The 24,543-nt window shown below is 36.9% G+C and overlaps 3 protein-coding genes and 1 long non-coding RNA gene across 4 annotated transcripts; 3 read left to right on the forward strand and 1 right to left on the reverse strand.

The window, feature by feature from the left end:
• Nucleotides 1-2,720: 2,720 nt before the first annotated feature.
• LOC130460777 (uncharacterized) lies at nucleotides 2,721-21,988 on the reverse strand. The gene is made up of 3 exons (XR_008920897.1): nucleotides 21,454-21,988; nucleotides 7,853-7,989; nucleotides 2,721-4,883 (listed from the first exon to the last, which is right to left on the reverse strand). It is a non-coding gene; the product is annotated as an uncharacterized lncRNA (long non-coding RNA).
• Nucleotides 5,744-7,552, forward strand: LOC110803278 (anthocyanidin-3-O-glucoside rhamnosyltransferase-like). The gene has a single exon (XM_022008783.2). The coding sequence runs from the start codon at nucleotides 5,893-5,895 to the stop codon at nucleotides 7,279-7,281; it is 1,389 nt and encodes a 462-aa protein (XP_021864475.2). The 5' UTR covers nucleotides 5,744-5,892; the 3' UTR covers nucleotides 7,282-7,552.
• On the forward strand, nucleotides 8,426-10,314 carry LOC110803271 (anthocyanidin-3-O-glucoside rhamnosyltransferase-like). The gene has a single exon (XM_022008771.2). The coding sequence runs from the start codon at nucleotides 8,706-8,708 to the stop codon at nucleotides 10,122-10,124; it is 1,419 nt and encodes a 472-aa protein (XP_021864463.1). The 5' UTR covers nucleotides 8,426-8,705; the 3' UTR covers nucleotides 10,125-10,314.
• Nucleotides 13,363-15,462, forward strand: LOC110803262 (anthocyanidin-3-O-glucoside rhamnosyltransferase-like). Its single transcript, XM_022008760.2, has one exon. The coding sequence runs from the start codon at nucleotides 13,838-13,840 to the stop codon at nucleotides 15,254-15,256; it is 1,419 nt and encodes a 472-aa protein (XP_021864452.1). The 5' UTR covers nucleotides 13,363-13,837; the 3' UTR covers nucleotides 15,257-15,462.
• Nucleotides 21,989-24,543: the final 2,555 nt, after the last annotated feature.

The following is a 24,543-nucleotide window of genomic DNA, read 5'->3' on the forward strand; positions in this document are numbered from 1 at the left end:
ATAGCTTTCCAATGCGGTCATAAGCTTGTTTTGGGTAAGAAACGAGAGAGTTATGATTGTTTTACGAGAAATTATCCTGAAACAGAAGAAGTCCGACCCAACGTGTTGGTTGTCCGGCCGAACTAAAGCGAGGAAAAAAGATTGTGACTCCTGGAAGGGTGGTCCGATGTAGGTAAGGTTGATCAAACATGACCTTGATTCGACCGAACTTGTTACAGATCAACCTACACTTAGATGAAAAGTGAGAAAAGATGTAGCCGTTTAGGTGAGAGAGATAGAGAGTTTGAGGGGGAGAAGCTTTCATGGCTTTACCACGTTACATTTTCTTGTCTCCATTTCATGCTTGGTTTAGTGGCACTCTTAATCGTTATTCGTCATTGTTAATTAATCACAAAATAGTTGCTGTAAACACAAAATTCAAGTCTGCAAAATAAGAGAATTAAAATATGTGACAAAATAATACTTTATTGATTTTTCTGTATTTGGGTATAATCTTTAATATTTTCTCATCTGATTCGATCTCCACTTTTAGTTTGACTTGGTTCACGGATTGAAATAATTTGTACTTGAATGAGGGTACTCGGGCTTGATCTCGTTCAAGAACGTTGATGTAGAAATAGAACGGCACGTGTATGCTTGTTGTTCTTTTTCCACCGGGATTATTTGATGTTGATTTGGTGTTTCTTTTTCCACCGGGATTATTTGATGTGGATTTGGTGTTGCTCACGATTCACGAACGGGTTTTGATCTTCTTGAATAAGGGCCTTCGGGCTTGATCTTTAAGGGAGGGAGTCGTGACTTGACTGGCGCACAGGGAGAATATTTAAGAGTTTTAGGTTTGCCGTCTGTTTCTCCTCTCCCTGGAATGAAATGACAAGCTTGTATTTATAGGGTGAGAGAGCTTTTAGAGTTTTGTTGTACATTGAGCCTTTTGTGGCTGTCATGACCCATTTATAACAGTTTTAACCCATTTTATTGGGTTTTAACCATTAAAAATATTCGGGTATAATTAAAATAATTTAAATGGACTAATTTAATTTGTTCACCCAAATTAATTAATTTTATGACCGTCAAATAATTAATGAATTAATATTTTGACTTTTGACCCAATTATATTCAACGTGGCACATTAATAAATTTTCCGTGCCTACAGTTGCTACAACATGTGTTTTGTTTGGAAATTCAATCAAGTTTCTCCCAACACTTCACTAGCTTAACTAGTTGATTGGTAATTTGGCACCTACCCAAAGATAAATTTTCAATTTGATTCTTTCTAGTAGTGTTTTGCTTTTATTTCTTTTCAACATTCCCTTTCTATTTTTATTGGGTGGGCACACTCCACAATTTGTAGGTAAGAGTGAACAGAACGACCATATCGTACTTGTAGTGACCAATTGCTTGTTGGTTCAGTGGTGATTGGGGCTGAACTTGATAGGAAGAACCCGTGTTCGATCCCCCGCAACAACAATTAGGAGGGACCTGGAACCTAACCACCTAGAACTCGCCCCGAATCCGGATTATCCCTAAGGGAGAACCGACACCCAAAAAAAAAAACTATCGTACCTGTAATGCCAACATCAATAATTGCAAACGTAACTATTCTTCCAGATCTTGAATGAAACTTTACAAACTGAAAAGTAAACAATTATTTTTATTGTTCATTAAAACGTGAAAAATATCATTGATTTCGATGATGACATATGAAGAGGTTAATTCAAAGCCGTCAACGACTCAGCATAGTACCCCTTTGAAGAATTCAACTCTAATTATTGGCTGAGGAAATCCTATCATCCTAATCCACATATTTTATTTTCAACAACGTTATTGTTCTAAAAGTAATCAACAACATTAACTAATTTAGTTGGTTAAAATCATGGTTGATAACTATAACCTATAATAGAAACAACGAAAGATCTCTCAACTTACACTCATTGACATCTTCTAGGTAGCAACTTGAGACCTTGAGTTTATAACTAGGAAACTAAATACTCCATGAACTAAAGATGGGCACGAGGATAAGGTCATGATTTGTAGTTCATAATACACCTAGATTCCTGGTAATCAAATAGTTACCAATGACTTTCTGTACAAGCTCAGACAATGATGTAGTTAATTATACACTCCGTATTAGATACTACTACAAGCTCATATTCAAAGTTTAATGATCAAACCTAGTTTGAAATTGATCATCAATTTAAAAAAAAATTAGGTTGTAATGTGTAAATACCAGCACAAGCTCAAATTATGATCATAGGAAGTTCATTTGTTTTTATGGGAAATGAAAAATTACTTTCTTCGTGAACTTTCTAGGAAACGACATGCTATTTTTTAATTGCACTAAGGAATTCATATTTACGAGAAAATGACATGGGAACTGTAACTTACCAAGGGGATGTGGATATGCCACTTCCATGTCCCACAGTAAATTTCAAAATTCTCAGGAAGTTCCACGTACTTCCCCTACGTCATATGTTTCATGTCAACTGAACATTGCAAAAGTCACACTTCCCCCTCTAATTTCTTGCAACCTAACAACACCTTAGAGTGACATAAGACTAATAGCATCATTGTTGTAAATAACCACAAAATTTCAAGACATAATGGCCCATCAAAATGTAATATTGTAATTTCTGAAAAGACAGGAAGGAAATTAATTCAGAGGTTTTTCACATGATAACCAGGAAATCACATCAGTTTTCTGGCGTAGAAACTCCTATAAATTCAACCATAAAACCTGCATTTTCCTTTGTCTTCCAAACCTCAAAGACACCACCTTACACCAACTCTAGCAAGAGTGAAAAAATATGGAAATTTTCACTCCATATTGGCAGTTGATTCTGCTAGTTATTCTAGCTGTAACTCTGATTCCAACATACCATAGTACCCGGAAATCAATAAAAAGTATTAACAAGCACAAAATGAGTAAGAAACTTCCTCAACCACCAGGGGCATTGCCCTTCATAGGTCACTTACATCTTCTAAGTGGCAAAAAAACCATAGCCCGAACACTCGGAGCAATGGCTGATGAATGCGGCCCAATCTTCTCCCTCCGCCTTGGCCAACAGCGTGTAGTAGTCCTGAGTTCCTGGGAAACAGTGAAAGATTGTTTCCTGAACAACGATGCTGTCACTGCAACACGTCCTGCTATGGCTGTAAGCAAGTACTTTGCTTACAACTACGCATCATTTGCCATCTCTCCATATGGAAAATACTGGCGCGATATCAGAAAGATATCAACTGTTGAGCTTTTATCAACAAAGAGGCTCGAGAAAATGAAGCATGTTCGAGCTTCAGAGGTGAACTCCTGCATCAAACATCTGTTTAAGGAATGCAGAAAACTTTCAGACAACAACAATAAGTTCCAAAGTGGGAAAATTTCACTATGTAAGTGGTTTGAGTACACAAGTTTTAATATTGTTATCCGTATGATAGTTGGAAAGACGTTTTCTCCTCAATCATACGAAGAAAATGGCACCTTTGCTTCGCAGTTTAAGAAGTTAATAGGCAAAGCTACATATGTTGCTGGGGTGGCCGTGCCCTCGGATTTCATACCGTCTATTGAATGGATGGATGTAATGGGGTATATCAGGTCTATGAAGGATATTCACAAGGAAATAGACATGATTATTGGACATTGGCTCGATGAGCATATCCAAACAAGGAAAGAACATCAATGTGGTTGTGAAGATACTGACTTCATGGATGTTTTGCTGTCAAACCTTGCAGAAGGCAGTGTAATGTCTGGCTACACTAGGGACACTGTCATCAAAGCAACATCACTGGTATTTTCTAATCTATTTCATCATAATAAGTATGGTATTTTCACAGATGAGAACGCCTTATGCATAAGACTACTGATGTCATCATTATAAAATATAACTATATAGTGACAAACTGTAATTATTTGATTAGAAGGATAACTTTTTGATTTATTATAGTATTGAACATAACTATTTCTTTGGGTGGGTGGAGAGTAGAAAGCACAAACATCAATGATGTAGACGAATAGCTCTTCATCAACTAATGCCCTGTTATGTCCGCTTCAATTGATAGGTTCACTTAAGTTCATATAAATACAGATTAGTAAAACCAGATGAATAAAACACACCCTAACTTAGCTGAAATCAATCTTAAGAAAATTTCTGGATTGAGTGCATGACTTTTTTATGCAAGCATATTCTGAATTTCTGGTCCCTTGAAAATTTCATGATTTTTTCAACATTTTTTTTTTCTCAAATAATATATAATTTTATATGCAGATACTATTATTAACGGGGTCGGAAAGCACCTCCATCACACTAAGTTGGGCCATCTCACTACTATTGAACCACCCCAAGGCCCTAAAAGCAGCCCAAGAAGAACTGGATCACCAAGTTGGGAAACAGAGATGGGTAGAGGAATCAGACATCGCTAACCTACCATACCTCCAAGCCATTGTCAAGGAAACACTTCGTATGTACCCACCGAGCCCTTTGGCAGGTCCACGTGAGGCGATGGAAGATTGCCACATAGATGGCCACTTCATCTCAAAAGGAACCCGCATAATCGTTGACATCTGGAAGGTGCACCGGGATCCAAGGGTGTGGCACGGGCCAGACGAGTTTCGGCCCGAAAGGTTCCTAAATGAGCATGGGAGTATTGATTTTAGAGGTCAGAGTTATGAGTACATCCCGTTTTCCCTAGGAAGAAGGGCTTGCCCAGGGATGAACTTTGGGTTGCAAGTGGTTCACCTGACGTTGGCTCGTTTGGTACAAGGATTTGATATATGGACCGACAATGGTGGCTCAGTTGATATGACAGAAGGCTTAGGGCTAGCTATGCCCAAGGCAATCCCATTGTATGCCATCCTTGCAACCCGTTTGCCTTCAGAGTTGTATGATGCTCTGTAAAGTGTAAAAGATGGTTATCAGCATTAAACCAACGAGAATAACTTCCATTATCAACATTCAACTGTGATGAAGAAATTACGTAGAATATTTTTAATTTGATATTGTTATGTAACGCGGTTTTCTTTGATATAAAGAACTACAAATGGTTATTGTAATCAAAATAATAAAGTTTTAATAATCAAAAGCAAAAAAGTAATGCAAGAACGGAAACAAAGGATAAAAATAGAGACCTATGAGTCTATGACCTAATACACCAACATCTTAGACATGTCTGCTTGCTTCCATTCTCTTGTATACGTAATTACTCCATATGTATATCAATCGCTAGTTACATTAGGACGTTAAAGCTATTCACATACTTTCTTTTGAACATCTATTATGTTTTTAAATTTTAACACAAGGAATACCACAATCACGTGGTTAGATTTGTCTCCATACATATTTTATACGTACGTTAATAAAATAAAATAAAAGTGAAACTCTACTTGTTGCAATTTAATACTCGTTAGAAAAAGTATTAATTTAATGAGAAGTATAAAAAGGAGTGATTGAGACAAGGCAACACCTGATTCATGAATCAGGATTCAGGACTAGAGTCACAGGCATCATAATCATTCAAGTATTTAACGCACAATTCAATCAACTCACAAGGAAAACATGAACCAAATAAAACCAAACAGTTCCACCTAATTTCACCTACTCTTCAATAACAAGATCGTGAATATTTTCTCTCGCGAGCTCATACACATACCGACACGCCTACGTTTAGTCATTTTTACGGGCATTTTAAGTAATGGCTTGTAAAAAGAGAATGTCTTAATTCATACTATATATGGAAGTTCACAAGACTCACACCCGTACTAAGATAAACCGTATCATAATCTAGACATGGTATTAAGAGAATAAGAGTACTAAGTTAATTAACATATTTTTTCATTATTATTTGCTTGTATTAAGAAAGATTTGTGTTAGTGAACAACCAAAACACACAGCTTTGAGAAGGATGGGAAGCAAACTTCATATTATTATGTTTCCATGGTTTGCATATGGTCATATATACCCATTCATCCAACTCTCTAACAAGCTCTACTCACATGGCATCCAAATCTCTTTCTTCTCCATACCCGGAAACATCGATCGCATTAAATGCTCCCTTAATCTCACTCCTCCAAACCAACTCATCTCCCTTACTATACCTCCAGTTGAAGGACTACCCCCCAACTTTGACAGCAGCTCTGACATAACAACAGAAACTTCTGAGCTCCTCAAAGTAGCACTTGACCAAATGCAACCCCAAATCAAAACCCTCTTATCTCAACTCAAACCCCAAATCATCTGCTTTGATTTTGCACACTACTGGCTTCCCCCAATAGCTTCTGAATTAGGCATCAAAGCTGTTTATTTCAGTGTATTTTCAGCTGTTTCGAATTCATATCTAACTATTCCTGCGAGAATGCTTGATCCAACTAAACAACTCACAGTTGAGGACTTAAAGAACCCTCCTCAAGGCTACCCCAAAACCTCAATCACATCAGTAAAAACCTTCCAAGCTCGAAACTTCCAGTACATTTTCAAGAGCTTCCACGGTGGACCCCCCGTTTTCGAAAGGGTAATGAGCTTCATAACAGCTTGTGATGCTACAATCTACAAGACCTGCACTGAAATAGAAGGTCCATACATAGATTACTTAAAGACACAGATAGGAAAACCACTGATTTTGGCTGGGCCTTCTGTTCCTCCACCACCCTCTGGTGAACTAGAAGAAAAATGGGAACACTGTTTAGGTAACTTCCCTGAAAAATCAGTCATATTCTGCAATTTCGGAAGTGAGACGTACTTGGATAACACGCAGATTCAGGAGCTTACACTAGGGTTAGAGCTCACTGGTCTGCCCTTCTTCCTGGTTCTGAATTTTGGAACCAGTAGCGTCGACGCCCATGCTAAGTTAGAAGCGACGCTACCAGAAGGGTTTCAAGAGAGAATTAGAGACAGAGGAGTAGTGCACACAGGGTGGGTGCAACAGCAGCACATTCTAGCACACAGAAGTGTAGGATGTTACTTAAATCATGCAGGTTTTAGCTCTGTAATAGAGGGTATTGTGAATGATTGTCAACTAGCATTTGTTCCACAAAAGGGTGACCAATTTATCAACTCTAAGTTTTTCAGTGGGGATCTGAAGCTGGGTGTGGAGGTAAACAGGAGAGATGAAGATGGGTATTTTGGAAAAAACGATATTCTGAAAGCTATACAGACAGTCATGGTGGATACTGATAAAGAACCAGGTAGATTCATCAGAAAGAATCACAGCAATTGGAGAATGTTTTTCTTAGATAAGGAGATAGAAACTAGATACATAGAAAATTTGGTTGATGAACTTGTTGTCTTGGCGTGAAAAAGGTTGGTGATCATTGATCAAGGCTCCCGAAAGTTGTGGATGACCAACTAGCTTATACGAAATTATGAAGTACTCCGTCATGTTGATTAAGCGTATGCGTATCACCTAATCACCTCCTTAATGTTCGTTGAAGATCAAATAACACATCAGGATTTTCAAACACATGTAGTTGCCCCACTTTGATTCCAAAATCTAACAGCTGTTAATATAACACTTCAAACAGGCTCACTTATCATTTCACCAACTAAACGAAACTCCATTAGAAAAATTTGTAGCTCATCGTATTATTAGACTAACAAAGATAAGTCTAAACATAGTGTAAAGCCTTAAACATTGGAGTACGAATTGTGGGCCCCAGTCACATGAACAAAGTCCGAAACACGTACCTAATACGAAGTACAATTGTAGCTACCACATCATATAGGTAATGAAAAGGACGTATTCACCGAAGTATTTATAGGTTGGGAGGACGACTAGATCATTTAGATGCAAAGATCAGCATAGAATATTAGTATGAGGGTCTTCCTTGTTAAGTAATGATTCAAAAGCACCATAAAAAGAACATCACCTTTCGTTGGCTGGTGTGCAGGGTATTTGAACGTAAGGATCCCGAACCCTAACCAGTTGGTAGCTTGGCAAGCAAGCTGGGTGAGCTCAATTCTCGAATCTCTTGAGCTGAAGAGAGCTAAATTTGACTTGAAAGACCTGCAAATAGGTTAAAAATGTTTCAATTGTTTCGTTATATACGAGGTACATTTTAGCTGGTACTAGCTCTTGCTGTACGATAATCAAAGCGAGCACCTCGTAGGAAGATGGTCCTAAGTGGCGCATGTTTGGCAAATAGAAAACAGTATTTCTGATTCACAGGCATTTCAGGCATACTCCGTATAACAAATCATTTAATGAAATAATTTACATGACGTAACCTTTCCAGAATCTCATGACAGTTTGTTAAAAAAGATCCCACTTTTGGAAAGAATTTTTTTAACTTTAGACACTGATATTCCAACCGCCAATAAGAGTATAAGACAAAACGACCTACTACTCAACAACTCTGAACTCAAGAATATGATTTTATTATACACATACCAACCTAGAACTCTGAAAGTGATTCTCTAATCTACCTTGGGCTTACTCGGATTGAGGGTAACTACTTACGGGTTGGAAGGTGGTAGATGACTACTATTACCTCCAAAAGAGTGGGTAGTATCCTCCCTTTCTTTTTACGCCATCACAACTTCATCTACGTCCATACCCATTCTCTTAGTTAGTTACTACGTACTACCCCTTTAATGTATTACATCTAACCAAAACACGGGGGTATTTTTTAATTTATATAAAGGGGACATATTAGAGGGAGGGAAGCATCAATTTTTGTTTCTCGTCTCTCATAGCAAACAAAACACTTAGCTTCAGTAAAGATGGAAGTCTCAAACAAACGGCAAAACAAGCTTCATATTGCTATGTTTCCTTGGTTTGCATATGGTCATATAAACCCATTCATCCAGCTTTCTAACAAGCTTTCCACCCATGACATCCAAATCTCTTTCTTCTCAATACCAGGAAACATTGACCGTATCAAATCCTCCCTTAATCTCTCGCCTCCCAACCAGCTCGTCCCTCTCACTATTCCTCCAACTGAAGGACTCCCTCCTAACTTTGACAGCAGCTCCGACATAACACCTCAAACTGCTGAGCTCCTCCAACTAGCACTTGATCAAATGCAGCCCCAAGTCAAAGCTCTATTACCTCAATTCCAGCCACAAGTTATCCTCTTTGATTTTGCATATCACTGGCTTCCTTCAGTAGCTTCTGAACTAGGCATCAAAGCTGTTCATTTCAATACATTCCCAGCTGCTATCCATTCATATCTCACTATCCCTTCAAGAATGATTGATCCAAATAAACCACCCACACTTGAGGACTTGAAGAGCCCTCCTCAAGGCTACCCCAAAACATCAACCGCCTCAGTGAAAACCTTCGAAGCTAGAGGCTACCAATACCTTTTCAAGAGCTTCCATGTCGGACCGTGCCATTTCATAAAGATATTGGCCTTCACAAACAGCTGTGATGCTATAATTTATAGAACCTGCAATGAAATAGAAGGTCCATTCATAGATTACTTCAAAACCCAAATAAATAAACCAGTGCTTTTAGCTGGCCCAGGTGTTCCTCTACCACCCTCTAGTGAACTGGACGAAAAATGGGGGATGTGGTTAGGTAAATTTCCTGAAAAGTCAGTCATATACTGCAGCTTCGGAAGCGAGACATCCTTGAATAATGCACAGATTCAGGAGGTTGCACTCGGGTTGGAGCTCACTGGTCTGCCCTTTATATTGGTCTTGAATTTCGGAACAAGTAGCAGCATTGATGCCCACAATAAGCTAGAAGCATCATTACCAGAAGGATTTAGAGAGAGAATCAAGGACAGGGGAGTTCTGCATACAGGATGGGTGCAACAGCAGAACATTTTAGCACATAGAAGCATAGGATGCTTTCTTACTCACGCAGGGTTTAGCTCTGTAATAGAGGGTATTGTGAACGACTGTCAATTAGCATTTCTACCTCTAAAAGCTGACCAGTTTATGATCGCTAAACTATTTAGTGGGGATCTGAAAGCAGGGGTGGAGGTACAGCGAAGAGATGAAGATGGATATTTTGCCAAAGAAGATATTTTGGAAGCAATAAAGACGATCACAGTGGATACTGATAAAGAACCAGGTAGATCCATCAGAGAAAATCATAGCAATTGGAGAAAGTTTTTCATGAATAAGGAGACTGAAGCTAGATATGTTGCAAATTTAGCTGACGAACTCAAGGCTTTGGTTCAAAAAGCTTAGTGAGAGTTATGAACGACAAGAACTATTGAAGATTCAAGGCACCCCCTTTCTTTTCTTTTCGTTTATATATGGTTGTACTTTTACAATAATGAAACGCCATAGTATAGGCTTTCTCCATGTTTGTAATAATGTTTAGTGTAGAATCTTCAGCTTCTATATTAAACGCAAATAATCTCAGCGTGTTTGAACACTTGTCAAGGCTTTATGATTCCAGTTTGCAAACAAACTTTCCTAAAACACCTCAAATATGAAGTTCATCATATTCAATGGTTGAAAAAGACGGTCTAAACAAAGGGAAATTTGGTGGATGTTACTTGAGTTAGTTATGCAAGAAAATTGGCGTTAGAAGGAATTTAGATGAAACCGAAAGGAACTTGAATTTGAACTAAAAGGAGGTAAGTAAAAAACTTTTTTATTGACCTAGTGTGAGACCACTGTTACAGGTAATGTTTCCAGACCACATGAAGTAATCTTTTGGTAATCTTAATGCTTAAACTGATACTACAACCAGGAGAGACACTCTACAAAGTCCTAATAGGATCTCAAATCTCTTTCTTCTAAAAATTGCATATTAAATCCTTTAATAATGACATAACTTCTCACTGCCCTAAATAAAAAATAAAAAACCCCCATCTCAAGACAAACCCTTGTAGGAGACATCAGGATTGACAAAACTTCTCAATAAAGAACATGGAACGCCAAATTTCCAAACACACAAGCCCTTTTGAACCAAATCAAAACCTGAAAGCATCATCTCCTTCTTAGTTTCTGGTCCACATTAGATCCCAACTACGTACTAAAATATCATCTTTCTTTCCTATCATCACTAGCTCAAACCTTATACGGACTTCTAAATATCAATGCCTACACTTTTTATTAAAAAAAAGAAAAAAAGAACAAACATCCGTAATTGAAGACCCAACACACATTACATAAGATGACGGAGAGAAAAAAATTGTTATTATTTAGCTTGCTATTATTCTTACTAGCTTATGCCTTCCTCTTTTCATATTCCCTTTTGCCTCTTTCCTCTATATCACCCATGTCAGCGTGTGACCCTGTCTCCCCTAAAATACTGTGTCACCTTCTACACGACCTTCAGACAACGCTTTCCATTTATCCTTAAGAGCTTCAGCAGAAGAGCTCATGTTAGCAAACTTCTTGTGAGACATTCCTAACCAAGAACACCATAAGCTATTACGGAGTAACAAATCATGTACTGGAGTAAGGCCACTGGGAAGAAAACCCAGTTCCGATCTCCAGGCTTTCTGTGCTGTCACCAATCTCCTCAAGAATCAGAGTAGGAGGGTAATGGCTAAGCATGATATTGATTCTGAAATTCAGTAACAGAAACATTTTTGGCTGATGATCATATTCAAGAGCCAGTTCTTGGATTAGATATTCAGATCTATATCATAACGTCTTGTACTATTTAACAACTGGATGAGAATCTGAAAGTTTGGCATGGAGTTATTAGAGAGATAAGCATCGGACATCTTGGGGTGAGGGGAAAACTTATTTGGGAATCTATGGGCAGTCGTGACAAGGAAATAACAAGGAACAAAGAAGATCCAGTGGCCCCAACTCAAAGTAATTAGACACAGTTTCAAGAAAATATCGGTTAACTAGCTAGCACAGTTTACGACCATGAATAGAGTATCAATAAGATTCAACTCAAAGATATGAAAGACAGGGCTTCAACAAAATTAACAACCTTTGACTTTCATAGCTTTAGTCCATAATTGGAGAGAATTTATAATTTATCTGTCTTTTTTTCCACGATAACAATGGCTGTTATAGTCTTAAAGTCGTTATAGATTTAGATAAAATTTGGATCTATGTTTTTATGTAGAATATGCTATAGCATTTAGCAACCAGGCTAGCTAATAAATCATATGTGATACATTACATTACGACCACTATCTTCACTCATAAGTCATATCCATTCTCTTATTTCGTCTCCTGTTTCCTCTTAATGATTTACCTCTAATCTGTGTCCTGTTTCCCCTTCACGATTTACCATTTTTAGTATCATTTTTAGTATGGGGCAATATTTTGTCGACGGACCAAAACGGGAAATGGGGCTAACCATGATGTTGAGACGTTGAGTCCTAAAATCACTTTTGTTTCAAAACTTTGGTAGGAATTGTTTTTGGCTGATGACCATATTTAAGAACCAGATCTTGAATTAGATATTCAGATCTATGAAGTATCATAAATGTTTCTGTTGTGTGTGTGCCCTGTGTTTGGGGATATTACACTTACCCGTAGTATATTCATGATACCCTCTGACCTAAGGAGGGGGGGGGGGGGGGGACTGGAACTCACAAGGGGCCAGTGATAAAGCCCCAAGTCACATCAATTAGGTAGAGAGCTTCAAGTTTTGATCCGTAAAAATCAGTATGTGTATGACAAAGAAAAAAAACAAGCAAATTGCAAAAATCAATTTTGTTCGCTAAAATCGGTTTTTAACCAGTAAACATCTGTTTTGATCAATCTAATTCAATTTAGTAAATCGGTAAGAATCAATTCCAGAAAACAAGAAAAGAATAAGAGAAGGGAGAGCATGACAAATATACTCTTCGAGTCGTTCATATTGGATTATGGGTTCTTCAAAAAGATAACATCGAGTTTTTATTCTTGTTGCTACTAGTTGATATATACTCCGTACGAAATATTAATATGATTGTTGTTACACATAGTCAAAAACTAGTGTAAATCCAACCAGACCCTAAACCTAACAACACATAACGAGAAACAGTTAGATTGGTACTTCTTTTATTTTCATTTTTTTATTAATTGTTCCACTTTTACTTTTGCACTCTTTACATACCTGATACCCCACTTTGACTATATTTTATTATATACAAAAACAAATGTTACGGAGTATAACACAAAATGATGAAGTATTTGATTTGCCTCAATGGATATTTCAATATTTCAATATTTTATACTATCTGCTCTTAATATTAGTATGTACAGTGTACTACATAACTTAACAACAAATGGCCACTGGACCTGGATCGGTTTTGACTGAAATTAGCCTGTAGAAATCACCTTCTTCTTTCCATCCTTTGTGTTATATTTTAGCTCATTTTTTGGGTCTTCTAATTTCTATATCCCCAAATTATTTTTCCCATTATTCTTACCTAACTGAAAGAAGAAGTGAAATCCAATAACAGCGTTGAACACAAGGATAAATAAATAGAGAACGATAAGGACATTAGGGGTGACAAAGCCAATTTCAGCTTCCCTTCTTTTTTAGCCGCATGTTACAAAACCAACCTCTCTGTTCCCTAAGGTCACTGTCCAATTTAAGTAGTGGGACAGTGTGAGTGTGTGACTGCAACACATAAATAAATAATTATATTAGTTGATTGACTGGCCCTAGTTTATTTATTTATGGCAATTAGTAGCCAATTACGCATATATAAGCTCAAATGTGATACATTACATAATGACCACTATCTTCACTCATATCCATTCTCTTATTTTGTCTCCTGCTTCCCATAAAATAATTTACTTCTAATCCATCTCCTATTTGGCTATTTAACCTTAATGATTTGCCTCTAATCCGGACGGTGCACGTTTTTTTTGGATATAAATAAGGTAGGAGTAAATCCTAGGGAAAGACCAACATCAACCTTCTTCCTCATTTCTCTTTCACCTCTGTCATAAAGTCATACCACTCAAAACACATAACTTTGAGAAACATGGCCGCCTCAAACAAAGAGCAAAGCAAGCTACATATTGCTATGTTTCCTTGGTTTGCATATGGTCATATAAACCCATTCATCCAGCTCTCTAACAAGCTTTCCTCCCATGGCATCCAAATCTCTTTCTTCTCAATACCAGGAAACATTGATCGTATCAAATCCTCCCTTAATCTCTCACCTCCCAACCAGCTCATCCCCCTCACTATTCCCCCAACTGAAGGACTCTCTCCCAACTTTGACAGCAGCTCTGAAGTAACACCTCAAACTGCTCAGCTTCTCACACTAGCACTTGATCAAATGCAGCCCCAAGTCAAAGCTCTATTACCTCAACTCCAGCCACAAGTTATCCTCTTTGATTTTGCATATCACTGGCTTCCCTCAGTAGCTTCTGAACTAGGCATCAAAGCTGTTCATTTCAATACATTCCCAGCTGTTATCAATTCATATCTCACTGTCCCTTCAAGAATGACTGATCCAAATAAACCACCGACATTTGAGGACTTGAAGAACCCTCCTCAAGGCTATCCCAAAACCTCAACCGCCTCAGTGAAAACCTTCGAAGCTCAAGATTACCTATTCCTTTTCAAGAGTTTCGATGGCGGACCGTGCCATTTCGAAAAGATATTGGCATTCACAAACAGCTGTGATGCTATACTTTACAGGACCTGCAATGAAATAGAAGGTCCATTCATAGATTACTTCAAGACCCAAATAAATAAACCACTGCTTTTAGCTGGCCCAAGTGTTCCTCTACCACCCTCTGGTGAACTGGATGAAAAATGGGAGATGTGGTTAGGTAAATTTCCTGAAAAGTCAGTCATATACTGCAGCTTCGGAAGCGAGACATACTTGAATGATGCTCAGATTCAGGAGCTTACACTTGGGTTGGAGCTCACTGGTCTGCCCTTTATCTTGGTTTTGAATTTTGGAACAAGTAACAGCACCGATGCCCACAATAAGCTAGAAGCATCATTACCAGAAGGATTTAGAGAGAGAATCAAAGACAGGGGCGTTCTGCATACAGGATGGGTGCAACAGCAAAACATTTTAGCACACAGAAGCATAGGATGCTTTCTTACTCACGCAGGGTTCAGCTCTGTAATAGAGGGTATTGTGAATGACTGTCAATTAGCATTTCTACCTCTAAAGGCTGACCAGTTTATGATCGCTAAGCTATTTAGTGGGGATCTGAAAGCAGGGGTGGAGGTAAATCGAAGAGATGAAGATGGGTCTTTTGCCAAAGAAGATATTTTCGAAGCAATAAAGACGATCATGGTGGATACTGATAAAGAACCAAGTAGATCCATCAGGGAGAATCATAGCAATTGGAGAAAGTTTTTGATGAATAAGGAGATTGAAGCTAGTTATATTGCAAATTTAGCTCATGAACTCAAGGCATTGGTTCAAAAAGCTTAGTGAGAGTTATGAAGGACAAGAACTATTGAAGATTCAAGGCACCCCCTTCCTTTTTATTCTTTTATATATGGCTGTACTTTCACAATGATGAAACTCCACAGGCTTTCTCCATGTTTGTAATATTGTTTAGTGCTTCTATGTTAAAATCAAATAATTTCAGCATGTTAAACACATGTCAAGGATTTATGATTCCAGTTTCCAACAAACTTTCCCAAAACGCCTCAAACATGAAGTTCTTCAAATTCAATAAATGGTTGATGAACACAGTCTACACAAAGGGAAATTTGGTGGATGTTACTTGAGTTTGTTAAGTAAGCAAATTGGCGTAAAAGAAGGAAGTTAGATGAGAGGGAGAGGAACTTGAATTTGAACTAAAAAGAGGCAAGTATGAGAGAAATTTCCTAGTGACCCAGTGTGAGACCACTGTTTCAGGTAATGTTTCCAGGGCTATATAAAATTATGAAGTAATCTTTTGGGCATCTTAATGCTTAAACTGATACTACAACCAGGAGAGACACTCTACAAAGTCCTAATAGGATTTCAAATGTGTTTCTTCTAAATATTGCACCTCAAATCCTTTAACAATGTCATAACTCCTCATTGCCCTAATTTTAAATTTTTTTAAAAAAAACCCTGTAGAAGACATCAGGATAGACAAAAACCACCTAATAAACAAAATGGAACGCCAAATTGCTAAACACAACCCCTCTTGAACCAAATGAAAACCTGAAACTCTGAAAGTATCATCTCCTCTTAGCTTATGATCCACATTAGATCCAAACTATTTGCTAAATATCATCTCTTTCTTTCCTATCATCACTAGTTCAGACCTTATAATTGCTTCTAATATCAACCCTACAAAGTTCTTTTTCCAAAAGAACATACCTACATAATTTATTAACAAATAATGTACTGGAATTAAGGCCAATGGGCAGCAAAACCAGTTCTGGCCTTCCGGTCTCTTGGCTTGCCATGCTGTCCCAAATCTCCTCGAGAATCACAGAGTAGGTTAATGGCTAAGCATGATATTAGATTCTAAAATTCAGTAACAGAAACATTATTGGATGATGATCATATTCAAGAGCCAGTTCTTGGGTTAGAAATTCAGATCTATATCATAATGTCTTTCACTATTGAGCTATTGAATGTTTGTAGGTATTAGAGAGATAAGTATCGGCTATTTTGGGGTGAGGGGAAAACTTATTTGGGAATCTATGGGCAGTCATGATAAGGAAATACAAGGAACAAAAAAATCAAGTTGCCCCAACTCAAAGTAATTAGACACAGTTTCAAGAAAATGTCGGTTAACTAGCTAGCATAGTATACGTCCACAAATAGAGTATCAATAAGAATCAACTCAAAGATATGAAAGACAGAGCTTCAACAAAATTAACAACCTTTGACTTCCATATCTTTAGTCCGTTATTGGAGGAGATTTATAAATTTATCTGTCTTTTTTTCAATGATAACAATGGCTGTTATAGCGCAATTTAGAAGGTGGACCATGGTGCACATCGTTATAGATTTAGATAAAATTTGGATCTATGTTTTTATGTAGAATATGCTATAGCATTTAGCAACCAGGCTAGCTCATAAATCATATGTGATACATTACATTACGACCACTATCTTCACTCATATCCATTCTCTTATTTCGTCTCCTGTTTCCCCTTAATGATTTACCTCTAATCTGTCTCCTGTTTCCCCTTAATGATTTACCTCTAATCCGAACGTGCGCGTATGTTTGGTAGGGAAATGTTAGGGAAGGAAACATCAATACCTTCTTCCTCATTTCTCTTTCACCTCTCTCATAAAGTCATACCACCCAAAACCCTTAGCTTTGGGGAACATGGAAGCTTCAAACAAAGAACAAAGAAATTTCACATTGTTGTGTTTCCATGGTTTGCATTTGGTCACACAAACCCATTCATCCAGCTCTCTAATAAGTTCTCATCCCATGGAATCCAAGTTTCTGTTTCCTCAATACCTGGAAATATCCCTCACATCGAATCCTTCTTTAATCTCTCACCTCCCAACCAACTCATCCCCTCACTCTCCCAACCAACATATTATGCAGTTTTTTTATTTTATCAGTACAAATTGGAACTTTGTAACCAAACAATAAAATGTCACAATAAACACACACACACACACACACACATACTCCTTCCTATGGTCCTACCCCCATTATACAGTAAATCGCTAATGGCTGGGAGGAATATTAATGTATACAGGAAGTGGATCGAAAATTGTTTGGTTGACACAAAAAAGTAAAAAATAGAAAAGTGGAAATTCATGGAAATAGAACTTCCAAAAAACATGGGATATAAATTACCATGTCCCTCGTGGTCAATCAAAATACATGTGAATTTCAAAATTTCATTGATGTCAACCAAACAAGTTAAGAAAGTTCATAGGAATTTCACAAGGGAGGTAACTTCCCATGAAATATAACTCCACTTAGGAATTTACTTCCAGTTTAAAGCAAACAAGCACTAGATTTCCTTTCTTTCCTAATGGAAAATTCAGAAACACCTTTAGGACCATGTAAGCTACTACCGTTAATGAAATCTTAAGATACCTCCACATCTATCTTTCTTTGTAGGCTAGTCCGTTGAGTATAACTATACAAAGATCCTTATTCTAAATAGGGGTGTTAAGTAGCCTGGTCGGATCGCAGGCTGATCACAATCACCTTGACATTTTACCGAGATAAGAAGAGCTAAGGTCGACTGGGAAGACTAATGAATAGGACTGGATTATTTCAATATATTTTGTAGGGAAATTCTGCATGATACCCTAATTTACCAATCATGATTTTGTACCTCAGCTTTTATGCATTAAATTGAGATCTTTTCCTTAACTAAACATAACACTTCTAAAGTTCTAAATAAGGAGGAATAGCTTTTGCTAACAACTCTCCCCTTCTGTTTTATTTGGAGAACGTCAATAGTTCAGCTATTAGGTGACATTTGGGTTCATCAAAATTCATCATCTTTGCATCATATCTGGCCCATTGTTGTCGGTATAAATCTTTTGATCCAGTTGAATTCAGATGATACCATAAACGTGTTTGTATCAAGAAAGAAAGGTAGGATTGTGTTAAACCTTGATTATCACAAAATAGTGGATACCTCTTTTTTATCCTCCGACTTTAAGAACTTGTTTTCACAGCATTTTAACTCTATTGGTATCAAGGGTAAAGAAAGTATACTAATTAGGAGCATGGCCTCCTATATATTTATGTAAGCTCCGAATCTTTAAAACAATTGCTCTATAAAACTCGAATAACAACATCTTCAAACACAAGCAATAGATTTTGAACTATAGCAGCTTAATATTCCTAAACATCTGAAGCAAGCTTACTACTCATTTCATCTACTAAATGTGAAATGTGGTTTTCATACTATCATATATGCTATAATACTACTGTGGCAGTCCTTCACTCCTTCCAGCCACAGTGATACGTGCAACAGATTCAGAAAGTAGCACATTGCTTTCAGAAATGATATGACGACAGAAAGGCTTTATCATAAGAGAAATCAAATATCCACTTGTAAAAGATATACGGGGGTTATACTCTGTTAAAGCCCTTATGTTAGAAAATCAGTAAAATATCCCTTTGTGCTGTTCAGTTCCGTTTTCTCACTGGAACAGTGAAAACGCGCTCTGAGTTCTAGTCAATATTCAAGCTTAAAGTGATGTCTGTTGGCGCATTCAACAAAAGTCAAGCTCCATAATGAGGAGTGCTTTACAGGAAGTGAGTCTTGGACACCCAGCCTCGTAACTAGAGACTCGAAGCTTGAACTTAGACAAGTTAAGTACCCATTGGGCCAAAACAAGCCAAGCCCCAATAGACGCATTGCATATTATATGTTTGCATGATTGGTTGATTGTGAGTATTTCCCACATGAAGGTAAATCCTTAGCTCATATTTCTTCTCCAAATCATGAACAAACCTAAAAATTAAGTAAGTTGCTCCCGCAATTTAAGGCCCCTGTTTCAAGCGTAGTGTGATAGTAGCAGCACAATTGGCTAACATTTTTGGAAATGTTCCCATACGATGTTTGCTTTTGGTTCACCTTCGTGTTTAAACTGATGCTCCAAACAGGAGACAAGCTCTCCTAGTAAAATCTCAAAATCATTTCTTCTAAACCCTTAATAACTAGGCACATTTAATCCTTCACCAATGTCATATCTCCTCATCCTAATTAAAAGAAAAACCATCTTAATAGAAAACCTCCTAGATGACATCAGGAATGAAAAAACTTCTCAACATAGAAAATGGAACTCTAAACACATTTAAAAAAATCAAAACCTGAAAGAATCATCTTTTCTTTGTCTACCATTAACCTCTGATCCACATCAGCTCCCAAATCTATACAAAACTACTTATCTTTCTTTCCTATTATCATAAGCCCCATTACCTTTTAATCGTTTCGCAAACCCGTAAGAAGTTTCTTTAAGGAAAAAAAACCCATGATTGAATATCATACACACCTCCTCTAACACAAGTAAATTAAGAGAAGGAGAAGAGTATTCAAAGATAATATTTAAACATAGGATATTACGAGTGAACTTTTGCTACTACTTTGGTTGCTATTATTAATTCTTAGTTGCTTGACCCTTCCTCTTATCTTTCTCCCTTTCCCCTCTTCCCTGTCTATATCACTCATATCATGTTGTGTACTGCCTCCTCCAAAACCTCTGGCCCTGTCACCTTCTAATAGACATTACAAGCCAACGCTTCTCATACATTTTCAAGAGCTTCAGCAGAAAATATCATTTCAGCAAACTCCTTACGACTAGTGAGTAGTGAGTCCTAAATCCTAACTAATGATACCATAATCTACTAACAAACCATGTACTGGAATGACGGCCAACGGGCAGCAAAACCAGTTCTAATCTTTTGTTTGGTCATGTTATCCTGATTATCCTAAAAGTTCATAGAATAGGTCAATGGCTAGCCATGATGATGATTCTCAAATTCAGTTATGCTTCAGGACTATGATGGGGAACATTTTTGGCTGATGATCATATCCAAGAGCCGGTGGTTGTATTAGAAATTTATATTTATACCTATATCATAAATTTCCTGCACTCTTGACTTCTTGAGCTATTGAATAGGAATCTGAAAGTTTGACATGGAGGTATCGGAGAGATAAGTATGGGCCATTATGGGGTGAGGAGAAAACTTATATGGGAATCTATAGACAGTAAAGGCAGCCATAGTAAAGAACTGACAAGGAACCAAGAAAATTGATTAGGCCCAACTCTTATAATTAGACATAGACCTTCAAGCACACTTTGGCTAATTGGCTGTCCTTGAGTAAAACCATCTAAAAAGAAGCAACTCCAAGATATTAGACAGAGCATCAAATTATCAGCCTTTGATTTCCATATATTAGTCGCAAATGGACGGATTTGATTGTATAGAATTCGAAAAACCTGGAGATTATGCTATGTAGAATGCCCTGAAGATTTTAGCAACAAAACTAACTCATAACTCATAAGTACATGAAACATCCAAATTACCAATGCTTGGATCAAGAACTAACTACTCCTTATTACATTTGCTAGAAGCAAAACTATGAGTCTAAGACCCCCGAGTTGATAGAAAATAGTGACACTATCCTATCTATCACTTCTTAATTCGTAAGATTTTAACAACCACTTATTTAGTTATTTCTCAATACTCTCCATAAGCCTCGTAGATCCTAACGGCACGACTTAGTAATGGGTCATGAGACTCATGAACCAAGTCAGGGTTGGAAAATGGCAAGGCAAGACACGACACGACATGACATGGTCACGAGACCTCATGATGCAACAAGTATTATGCAACATTTTCATATTTTATCGAACATCTCCAAACAAGTTATAATACAACTATTTCCAGCTTGCAGGGGGTAACAATAAAAAAAAAAACTTACTGCCATAATAGGACACCAAGGTTGCAGTCAAGAATCGACAATTCACCCGCTAACAAAAAAAAACAATCACCATCGAGTATAATCTGTTCCATAGAGGGTAACAACACCCTAATCTAAAACATTAAACAACCATACAACAATAGTATACCATTATATAATGCAACCATTAAAAAAATCAATGAACAAATCAACTGAATTTAGAATTTCAGATTTTGAAACTTTCTAAGAAAAACAAATTAAAAGTACGGGAATTTGGGTACTAACCGCCAGAGGAACTTCCACATGATTCGCAATAACGGCAATCAGAAGCATAATTTGAGTCGAATTTCAACATTAATTAGGACAAATTTTGGAACCCAGAAATTCGATGATGATGATAAGAGCTGAAATTGGGAATTTCTTCTGGACTTGGCAAGAAATTGACGTTGAATCTGAAAATTTAATTGCAGAAACAAAATTGCAAAGATTTCGAAATTGAGAAAATATGACTAGTGTAGAGTGGAGTGTGTGTAAGTTCAATTGTCAAATTTTAATTGAAGTTGATCAATTGCCAAAAATCCGAATTTGATCGAGTTTTAGTAAGGGGGAAACGAACGGGATGGGAGGAGAGAGAAAAAGAGAGGGCCGACAGGGGTGGTGCTGGCTGGTTGGCGGTGGTGGCGTGGGTGGCTGGACTCTGGAGATGGAGGAGGAATAAAGAGAGAAGGGGAAAGGGCAATTTTGTAAAAGAACATGGCGGTATCATGGAATTTTCTGACTAATCTTTTACATTTTCACAGTTTCACTTGTTTGATTACTGATTAGGCTTGATTTCATCTGATTTGGATTTAAATTAACTTATTTCGACCTATTGTATTCGGTATCGACAAATATTTATTTTGTTCCTAAAAAACTTACCATTTATTTTTTCCGAACTTATTTTAATTTTTAACTGGTTCGAAACATGAAGTAATTTTGACATATTATTTAATTTATTTTGGCACACTCCAGTATATCACGGTAAAATCATTTAATTGTTGTGCCTAAATCAACTTCATGTCTAACTTAAAGTATTTGATTTACGAAAAGTTAGATTTTTAGGTTTCGTTCTAGCTAGCTTGGTCCAATGACTTAGGGTGTGATTTATCGACCGGATTTCTACTTATCTAACCTTGTCTGAAATTATTATGAAGTAAAACTTATCATATAGACTAATACATTTTAGTTATAAACTAGTGTGTGGGTGGAGCGATGTATCAAATTGCTAATTAAATATATTGTAGTGTTTTAGTAAGATAACCATGTACTAATTTTTTTATTCAAAAAAGTAACTTTTTGGAAGAAAAAAAAAATGTTATTATATATCACAAATGAGGAGAGAAAACAAAATTCAGATACCACAAATTTTAAGTTGCTGAGTTACTTCATTGCATAAACAAAATTTAAATTATCTTGTACAATTATTGCATAGTGGAAAAAGTGGTAAATCAAACATTCATGTTTTCATCTTAACTAAATCCATGAGAAATAATAAACACAATTTATAGTTAGGTAATTTGGTAACACTTATAATTGATCACAAGTTTGAATCTTCATATAAGCGTATTTTTTTTGTTATTAAAAGGGTGATGTAGCATGTTGCATTGTTGCAAGCCCTTTATTTTAATGGTGATACTGAAAAAGGATGTGGTATATTCTTAGCCCTTACAAGGGTGACAGTGACACATGTCGTATACTTTCTGAGGAATAAATATGTTCTTGTAAAGTAGATCATTTGCTTCTACATAAGTTTCTTATCAAGAATTAAAGATATTTGTCAATAAGAAAATTGAAATAAAAGTATTTGACCTTGTTTGATTCTTTGTAATATAATTTTACTAATTATAAATAATACTCGTAATTTTTTAAATAAGGTGAATGTAACATTAACCATGTTCTGTTCACCTTAAAACATAAACACTCATAAAAAAAAGTTCATTTAGAAAATTAAAAGTCATATTTAATCAGTAAAAACGTGGAAAATACGGTTAGATTAAAGATGTCTTTGAAGCGGAAGAAGCTAGTGAAGTTATTAAGGGGTCGTTTGGTTCGCTTGACGGGAATGGAATGATATGGAATCTCATACCAGAGAGGTATGGATTCTATTTCCCATACCAATATGAAACTGTTTGGTTTGGATTCTATCTGCCATTCAAGTTGTTTGGTTCGTTCTTGGAATGGATTTTGTATTCAACTTTTATATATATATATATATATATATATATATATAGAGGAAGGCTCCCGTAAGAACACTTCTTACGGTGAGAACACTTCCTTACCGTAAGAACACTTTCTCATAATGGCAATTTCGTAATTATTATTAACAAATACCCCCCATTTTTTTTTCACGCCATTTCTTTCATTTTCAGAGTCTCTTTCTCTCTCTTCTATTCCTCCCTCTCTCTCTCCAATTCTCTCTCCGGTCGTAGCCACCACCAACGCTCGGCGGTCGCCGGTCACTTCTCACCGGTTGCTGCTCGCGGTGGTGATTCCTTCGCAGAAATCCAGCGACGCCGCCGACACCTTCCTCCTCCAATTCATCAATCGATTGAGTCTCAAATCTCAATCGCAAATTCTGGTGGCCGCAAATAATCAGATATGCGAATAAGAACACGTGATTGCTGGTGGCTTCTCGCTTCTCGCCGCCGTGGCTGCTCGCTTCTCGCCGCCGTGGCTACTCGCTTCTCGCCGCCCTCGCTGCTCACCTCTCGTCGCCGCCGCCTCTGCTCGCAGCCATTCAATCACAGCCGCTGCTCGGTTAATCCAATTGCTGGTGTTCTAAATCGATTTAAATCGATTATAAAATCAAATCGATCGGCAGTTCGGTAAGATTTTTCGAAATCGAAATTGATTTCAATCAATTTCTCAATTCGGAAATGAAAATCGATTTCTCAATTCAAAAATTAAATCGATTTCAATTTTTGTGGCGGCGAATCAGATCTCGTTTGAGCGTATATCAAGATTTACGTCTTTGAGCATATATCAAGATTAATATCTCGTTTTATTCTGAATTTGCTTCAAAGTTGCAGCTATTTTGAGTGAATTTTGGAAAATCTCGATTGTGTATTAAATTGAAGAGATGATAGAAATTGCTGAATTTTGTAGATCGTCATGGTTTTGATGTATATTCGAATGCTAATTTAAAGATTTACTTCTAATTTCTCATGCCATGTAGAGTAACTCACTCAAATTGCAAAATCAAGTCGAAAATAAAGTTAGAACATATTTGAATAAATTTAGAACACTGTTGGATGAAATTAAAACATGCTTGAATAAATTTTGAATACGGTTGAATAAAGTTAGTACATACTCGAATAAATTTAGAACATATTTGAA

Source organism: Spinacia oleracea, chromosome 1, assembly GCF_020520425.1.
Source record: "Spinacia oleracea cultivar Varoflay chromosome 1, BTI_SOV_V1, whole genome shotgun sequence".
NCBI lineage: Eukaryota > Viridiplantae > Streptophyta > Magnoliopsida > Caryophyllales > Amaranthaceae > Spinacia > Spinacia oleracea.

Excerpts from the sequence above, each read along its gene's own strand:
- LOC110803271 (XM_022008771.2), top strand. The coding sequence starts at position 8,706 with ATGGAAGTCTCAAACAAACGGCAAAACAAGCTTCATATTGCTATGTTT.
- LOC110803262 (XM_022008760.2), top strand. The coding sequence starts at position 13,838 with ATGGCCGCCTCAAACAAAGAGCAAAGCAAGCTACATATTGCTATGTTT.
- LOC110803278 (XM_022008783.2), top strand. The coding sequence starts at position 5,893 with ATGGGAAGCAAACTTCATATTATTATGTTTCCATGGTTTGCATATGGT.